At 38.6% G+C, this 8,373-nt stretch overlaps 1 protein-coding gene across 3 annotated transcripts; it reads left to right on the plus strand.

The window, feature by feature from the left end:
- Window positions 1-9: 9 nt before the first annotated feature.
- LOC135583516 (plastid division protein CDP1, chloroplastic-like) lies at window positions 10-7,041 on the plus strand. Of its 3 annotated transcripts, XM_065126113.1 has the most exons (13): window positions 12-346; window positions 449-826; window positions 1,874-1,987; window positions 2,085-2,222; window positions 2,873-2,977; window positions 3,063-3,185; window positions 3,259-3,627; window positions 3,708-3,803; window positions 3,871-3,996; window positions 5,450-5,515; window positions 5,598-6,389; window positions 6,461-6,651; window positions 6,743-7,041. In XM_065126113.1, the coding sequence occupies exons 2-13, from the start codon at window positions 545-547 to the stop codon at window positions 6,831-6,833; spliced, it is 2,493 nt and encodes an 830-aa protein (XP_064982185.1). In that variant the 5' UTR covers window positions 12-346; window positions 449-544; the 3' UTR covers window positions 6,834-7,041. The 3 variants fall into 3 exon arrangements, with proteins under 3 accessions (XP_018679198.2, XP_064982185.1, XP_009392236.2); XM_009393961.3 differs by having other exon boundaries at window positions 12-826; XM_018823653.2 differs by lacking the exon at window positions 3,259-3,627 and having other exon boundaries at window positions 10-826.
- The last annotated feature ends 1,332 nt before the right edge of the window (window positions 7,042-8,373 follow it).

Below are 8,373 nucleotides of genomic sequence, written 5' to 3' on the forward strand. Positions count from 1 at the left end.
GTTTCCTCACCAGCTCGCACTGCCTTCCGTGCCCATAGCGTTGCTCTGGTCGTGATTTTTGTCGGCGGAGGCTCTCTCCGACGATCTGGCCGACGAAATCGATGTTCAGTTTCCCTGATTCAACTCTCGACTTCATGGACGACTAGTGCTACGAGCCAACGTCATTACTTTGTCGTGACTTTCGTCGGGGAAGTCCTCGCCTCCGAGCTGACCGACGAAATCGACTGCAGTCACGATTCCAGCGACGAGCCAATAGCGATGTTCCTTTGGTCGTGACTTTTGTCGGGGCATAGTCTCTTTTCCGGATTGACCGACGAAATCGAAGGCTTCGGTTTGAAGAATTCCCGTTGTTATTTGTTTATTAATTCTTTTTTATTGTTATGTGCTCTTCGTTTCCATCTTTCGACAACCGGTGGCCCTTTCTCTCTCTCTCTCTCTCTCTCTCTAGAGTCGACACCCATCGATCAGAATGGAGCACGGGAAATCCTAATCTCAGGTCTCTGAAGAGGGGAAGGAGGGGACTGTTTAGGGTTAGGTTTCGGCCATGGCATCGTCTCGTGCCGTGCTCGGGCTGCCAGTGAAGTGGCGGACCTTTGGGAATGGAGCCCTCGTGGAGAGACGGAGGGTTTTTGCTCTAGGTGATGTTGCCTCCTCTTTTGCTCGCGACGGGGAAAGAAAGCTCCTCGGGCATCTGGCCCTAGTGGCCAAATCGCATTCCAGCCGGGGGGAGATCTCTGGGCAAGCGAAGCTGAGGGTGTTGGAGGCTCCGGCCGTAGAAAATTGGCAGATTCTATCCGGGGTGGAGATTCCGGTGACTTGTTTTCAGGTCAGGAAGTCACTCGAATCTTTTCACGCCTTTATCAGCGTTATGTCTTTACATCTTGTTCCAATTACTACTATGGGCAATTTTCAATAGGTAAGGCGGGTAGCTAGGAAAAATTTCTATGTTTGTTTGGTTTATTTGATCCAATTCATTAATTTTTGTGGCAGAGAAAGTCGATTGCTGTGCATTTATAGGTTTCAAATTTGTGTAAACGAACAAATTGGTAATTCACTATTAGAAAATGTAGCTCCATATTATATCTTCTTGTTCTTTTCTGTGTATGCCATAATGCTACATAGACCTTTGTTTGGCTACAGAAGAGATTATTGTGTGTGTACATCTCCATTATCAAGAGAAGCAGAAAAGTAAAATAGACAAGTCTATCTTGTCATGGGCGTCATAAATTATTCAAAGGATGGAGCACTTGGATGCCCTTGTGCTGTTATGGAATTTACCTTAACAAGTCTAGCTTGTCATGTGTCTACATGATTGTGTACGAGTGGAGTTGAGGGAAAAAAAAAAAAAATTCTTTGTGTTGATTTGGGAAGGTTATTTTACTTAGATATTTATCTTTTCATGTAAAAGTGGTAGTAAATAATTCATGAAATGAGACCAATAATTTCTGGACAAGGTTGCAGTTAGTATCATTCTTAACATGAGATCAGGAGATTCTTGAAAGCAGTTTTCAGGCATATGGAAAAGAAGTAGTTGAATTTTCATTTTCCTATGATCATAGGCTAAAACACATCGAGCAGATATTTATTGATCAAACAAACTCCTACTTCTTCAGTTATCAACATTTTACCATCATTTCTTGATGAAGAAATCTTTAGGGACAATCACAGTATTCAATTGTCTACAAATGAGTGGTATTTTTTCCCTTATCATGAGAAATCATATCCTACAAAGTGTATTTTCTTTATTGTCTTTGTTTTTTTTTACTTTGGTTTGAAGAAATTTTGTAGTTATTTCCACTATCATCCATTTAAAGGAAGATAAGGTTGACTCTCAAGGATATATACCTGTTGAATTGCTTCAACAAACTTGCAGCTTCTAGGTGTTACAGCGCAATCAGAAAAGGATGAGATTGCCAAAGTTGTGATGGAGTTGAAAAGTTCAGTGATTGAAGATGGATATACTGCCGGCACCATTGTTTCTCGGCAGGTACAGGAATGTGTTTTTGATTATTATCTATTTTCATATAGATGCCTAAATTTGCATGATATGTTGTAGTATGAGGCTTCAATGTTGTATGGTGTAGGGTCTGTTGATTGATGTAAGGGATAAACTTCTATTTGAGCCAGAATATGCTGGCAATATAAAAGAAAAAGTACCACCAAAATCTTCTCTTCGAATCCCTTGGTCTTGGTTGCCTGGTGCCCTATGTCTTCTAAAAGAGGTAAGCTTTTTACCTAAAGCCTTTTCCATTTAGTCAACATGTCTGCTGTAATCTTGGTTGCAGGAAAACTATATCTTGAACTTTATTGACAGAACAGCCTTTGTCATAATTCTGAGAAACTAGTACTATGATGATAACATGTGATCAAAGTTATCCATTACAGATAAGTGAGCCATGTAGAGTTTCTTATACATTCTTTTGATATCATTAGACTCCCCTAGTGAACTTTTAGCATGCTGTGCAAGGAACCTAAGCTGGTTTTTGGGCCAAAAGTTACAAAACTGCAGATGTTTTTTGTATCATTTTTTATGGTAGTACCACATACTCCAGTAAGGCAGATTAAAAATTCAACAGATTGTAGTAGGCATATATTCAGCTTTGAATTGTAGTTGGGAAGTTTGAGCTGATATTATTTGTATAAAACGACCTTATAATATGTCAATCTTTGAAGGTGTCACTTGATGCCTCCTGCATAAGATAATGCTCATTAGTTAAAGTTAAATAATGCCTAAGAAAATCAGCACCCTTCTCCTCTTCCTCTTCTTCCCTGTTCTTGAGCAAGTATGTTTTTTTTTAGACCTCATCTTTTCATTGATCTCAAAGCAAGAAACTGAATTGTTTTGGTGACTGGAATGAATGCTTTGGTCCAGGTTGGAGAAGATAAGATGGTTCTAGAAATTGGCCAAGCAGCGTTACAACTTGCTGATGCTAAGCCATATAGTCATGATTTGCTTCTCTCCATGACTCTAGCTGAAGTAAGAAAATATCTGCTGATACGAGTATTTAATTGTTTGTTGTACTCATATTATATTGTTTATTTGTTTGGTATCTCTTTTGCAGTGCTCAATTGCAAAGATTGGTTTCGAGAACAACAAGATATCTGAAGGCTTTGAAGCTCTTGCATATGCCCGTTACCTACTACGGAGCCACATCTCTCTAGGGAAAATGCCATTACTCTCGCAGGCAAGCATCTTTCTGTCATCTGGATCAGTCTATGGTTCTGTATGAAATGTCTGATGTTGAAGCAATCTTTTAGATAGAAGAATCCTTAGAGGACCTTGCACCTGCTTGCACATTGGAGCTTCTGGGCCTGCCTCATGTTCATGATAATGCTGAATGTAGACGTGGAGCATTAGCAGCTTTGCAAGAACTGATTAGACAGGGTCTAGATGTTGAGTTTTCCTGTAGAGTTCAGGATTGGCCTTGTTTCTTGATTCAGGCTATGAACAAGCTAATGGCATCTGAAATTGTTGACCTTCTTTCTTGGGATTCCTTGGCCATTAAACGCAAGAATAAAAAATCCATTGAGTCTCAGAATCAAAGGATTGTGCTTGATTTTAACTGCTTTTATTTGGCCATGATCGCTCACATTGCTCTTGGTTTTTCAACACGACAAAATGAGATGGTACTATCACCTTGCTGGTGACAATTTCTATTTATTCTTAACCCAGACAATGATGTAACTCCAAGTATATCGTCTTGCAGATTTCTAGAGCAAAAACCATTTGTGAGTACTTGATTATATCAGAGGGAGCAGAATTGAAATTTGAGGAAGCTTTTTGCTCATTTCTTCTTGGTCAGGTAACATGTTACGTGAAACATTTTTTATATTATATATATACATTTATGTAACAGACTATATATTCAGGGTGGTGGAATGGAGGCTGTTGAAAAGCTTCAACAGCTTGAAGCAATCAGAAGTTCCACCTCACGGAATTCACTATCCAGTTTGAGTGGAATGGACAAGGACAAGGTCTTAGTTAACCAGGCACTGGTATGTATATGATACTTTGTTACCATCTGTTGTGCTTATTCTTTTTCATAATTAACAAAATTTGTTAAGTTTTCAAGTTTTTTGTCAGTTGCTGACTGACATTCAATATGCCTCTCGCTAAAAGTGATGATTCTATATCATTAGTTCTGACAATATTCTTAATTTGGATGGTTACTAGGTATGTTTCTTTTTATGGAGAAAGTCAAAAAAGAGAGTTCATGAACTTGCATCTTTTAAGGGCATTGATTCTTTAACTTAATAATTAGAAGGACTTGAAATTAGTAATGACTGGATTAGCTTCTGTTTTCTAGTAATCAACTATAGTTGGCCAGGTTTTCACCCTTTACCCAGTATTTTAACATGGTAGTTCTTCTTGGGTAGCTTAAGAATAGTTTCGAAGCTTTTAGTTGCTATGAAACAATTTCTTATGCAGCAAGCCAATTCTCATAAAGCCAGCCTCTCCTATCACAATCGAATAGCCTACTAGCCCTATAACTTGAGTAGAATAGGCCTTACATACACGTGATCCAAAATGCATAACCCTACGTCACCAGTGCTTCTGACATCCTTTGTTGTCTATCTCACTAAGAATCTAAGTATGAATTTTAGCTAGGATGATCCAGTGGTTGCAAAACATATCTTATTATGTTGTGATAATGGTGGCGAACATGCCCCCTTGGTTTCCTTTGGAAAAAAATACTGGCACCTGATATGCATACAGTATCTGCAAATATTTGCCATAAGAATTTAAGCAAAGGAAATTATTGTGGCTGAATGGTAAAGTTTGAATGTAGGAAACAGTTAGAAGTTCTTGATAACTTATCCATGTTTTGTTTTTTTTTTAAATTAAAACAGCATCTTGTTTGGTCATACCACCACCTAGTATGGTCATTGAACTCAAGTTCAAAAGTTGTGGGTGGGATGCTGTTCAGTTACCATTGGTTTTGTATATTATACATATCTGTGATAATCATTTTGGATTATCATACGTATATGTAATCTGATTATTTTATGAATCTTTATCCTTTTCATTCGCCTTGGGCATGTTTAAGTGGGTTGGTAGGTCAGTATTGAAGTTGCCACCTGTTTGATTAAATACACATGCTCAATGATGAATGATCTTCTTATATCATTTAATTTTCATGATAATTGCATTGTGCATATGCTTTTATTGGTGGTGGAGAACTACAGGATTTTGGGGTTTAAAAGCTCCAGCGTATCGGGACACCTTGAACTTTTCATGTTGGTTGTGATGAGTAGTAACTTCTCATGTGTTTTGATTTTATCTGAAAGTAATGTGGAAGATAAAGGACACTGGATATACTTTTATTGCCTTCTTAAGACTAAGCCTCAATTTTGTAAAATTTGCATGTGAACATGGTAATTCCTTACCAGAGAACTTGCCTTAAGGTTGAAATTGTCTTATGCCAGACGAAATGCTGAAATTTACCAGGAAACTTGGCTGAAAGATGCTGCTCTTTCTCTCTTTCTGGATACACACGATTGCTCTCCTTCTATGGTGAGTCTTGGAGTGTATTGATGTATAATAATGCAAGGCCATTTATGCTGGCTAGTTTCTAACATTTACAGATATGACATAGGCCAACTTCTTTGGGAGTCCAATGCGAATTCTTAGTGTTGGCAAGCAGAAAATAGGAACCACAAAATCACTTCCTTCTGCTGGCAATCGTATATCAAATTTTGGTCTTTTACCCGACCATGGAACTTCTGTTGCGCAAGCTGCACACGATAATTTGACCAATCATCTGGACAAAGCTTTCAAACATCTTTTATCAGTTAACTTGCAGAGACAAATGTCTGTAGGTGATCCTACTGGTAATATTAGTCTGCCATCTTCTCAGCTAAAGAGAAATATTGATTTTCATTCCAAGAGATTCTGGGAAAGCTGGTTTAGCAAAGGAAATATGGCAGGAAAGATTGCCCATACTGCTCTTGTTGGATGGATTGTATTTGGTGCATTTAAGCTGCTCGCTATGCGATCTGGTAATTCTAACATGCCATATGAATTGAAGACAAGTCACCCTTGCAGTACTAGTCAAATCACTGCTTCGAGTCATCATGGTAGTTGTGATAGTGCATCTGCTTTCGTAAAGAGGGATCTAATGGGTCAGCTACGGAAGTTTTGGGCTATTTTCAGGGGAGACCTCAAGTATACAAATGGTGTTGGAAGTTTGCAGAATACATGGCCCACCGATGATCTTTCACGTTTCTCTGCTGTTGCTGCTGGTACTCAGGTACACAGGCGACAGATGTCTATTGAAGAAGCAGAAGCACTGGTGAAGCAGTGGCAAGATATAAAGGCTGAGGCATTAGGTCCTAGTCATCAGATTCAGTTGCTGCCTAATATTCTTTCTGAATCGATTCTTTTAAAGGTAATCAGATCATTTGTTGATTTAGATATTCTCTTGTTAATTGATTTATGTTATGCATTTGTGATTGTCAGTGGGAAGAATTGGCAAATTCAGCAAAAGCAAGATCCTGTTTTTGGAAGTTTGTTTTGTTACAAACCTCTATTCTGCATGCTAAGATAGTCTCAGATGGAGGTGATGATGAGATGGCTGAAATCGAGGCTGTGCTTGAGGAAGCTGCTGAACTTGTTGATGATTCTGAGCCAAAAAAGCCGAATTATTACAGGTTTCCTAATACTAGTATAATCAATCCACTAAGCATTACTGGTATGACTTTTGAAGAACAGATTATTTGATTTCTATCATTTAATCTGCAGTACATATGAAGTCCATTATATCCTTAGAAGACAAGAAGACGGTTCATGGAGATTTTGTGGAGGTGGTATCCAGAATCAAAATATGACATGATGAGCTTATCAATCAGGTATCGGGTCTTATAAAGGGCAATCCTTTTTAATTGTTCATGCATCTAAGAGGGTGGCTTCACATCATTGAAGTGTAAAAATGAAGAGGCTGAGCTTCTGCCACTGAATTTTCTTGATTTTGAGAAATGATTGATTGGTGGATGCCTGTTTGTTAACCAACTGCATTTTTATGGTTACGTGAGTATTCTTTCCGAAGAGGACTAAAAATTTTCTACTTCAGATGTCCCAGCTGGTTTGGTTTAAGGCGTGGGTTGAGTCTTGCATCCTTCTTCCTTCAGGAGTAACTACCGTAGGTTGACTTTTTTCATTCTCATGCGATGATGTGTCTTTTGATTCTTTATCTCGTGCTAATGTAAGCATACAGCCTTGTTCCCGTCCTCGTCCTATTACCGTCTGTATATTTGCCGAGAATATGCTTTTACTAGATCGGTATATTTCCTTCCTACTACTTCCATAGAGCAGAAGTCCCAGCTTGCAACATCTACATAATGGTATTTTATCAGTTTCGCAATGCATTTCGACTTTCGAAGGTCCATTATTCTACACAGGTCCAGGCCTCAGGTCTGCGGTCCGGACAAGTCCGTCCCGCTTGGCCGCGTTAGTTAGGCCGAAGTAAAGTCCGCAAGACGAGGGCGGAGAGGAGGCTCGATAAGACAGACTCGAGTTGGAAATAAAGATGGGCTCCGACTCGGCCCTTGTTTGGGCTTACGTTTGGGCTTCTCAGACCTTAGATCCGAGTCTTGCGCTGCTTTATGCGCGAGTCTGCGGGCCTATAAATAAAGGCGATTGCTGGCTGATCGATTAGTTACACAAACCTTTCTTTCGACAAAGCACCTGCCGCGGTCGACCATGTGAAGAAAAATTACATCGATAAAGAACAAGAAAAAAATTACGCAATCAAATTGAATAATTTGACAAATTACCGTCAATCAATGTAGAAATAAACGTCAATCAGTTGATCACAGATAGCTCAACTGAACCGCATACAGTGACCTAAAGACTAATCAGAGAGTTGTTACTAGATCTGTTAGGTCACAAGATAATGGTGGTTACAGCTATCATTGAAGTCACAAGAAAAAAAAAGGATCCTTTGTTAATAAGCGCGCACTAAGAAGACTAAAGGAAAGAATCACAATATTCTATTGCCTTTTTCAGTTTTAATCAAATATTCACAAGACAAAAGTGCAATAGCAGATTTTTGAAATTTTCATACCTTTGCCGGACAACACGAATAGAGGCGCCACGGTTTGCAATTCCCTGCAAGTTCAATTAATGTTTATTTATATAATTGATAAAAAATTGTCGGTTAATAAGAGACCCAATGTATGATTGTTAAATGTCATGACTTATTTTGAGAGGCTAATCAAAATAATACTTTGTCCAGAATACCATGTAATACACGAAATAACCACTTCGATCTCGCTTGGTTATTCTTTTACAATATTCAATTAGACAGCAAACTGAATTTTCTTAAAGAATCAGCTTTAAGAAAATATCATTGCTTCAAATAATTGTGCTTACTG

Source organism: Musa acuminata, chromosome BXJ1-3 (genome assembly GCF_036884655.1).
Source record: "Musa acuminata AAA Group cultivar baxijiao chromosome BXJ1-3, Cavendish_Baxijiao_AAA, whole genome shotgun sequence".
Taxonomy (NCBI): domain Eukaryota; kingdom Viridiplantae; phylum Streptophyta; class Magnoliopsida; order Zingiberales; family Musaceae; genus Musa; species Musa acuminata.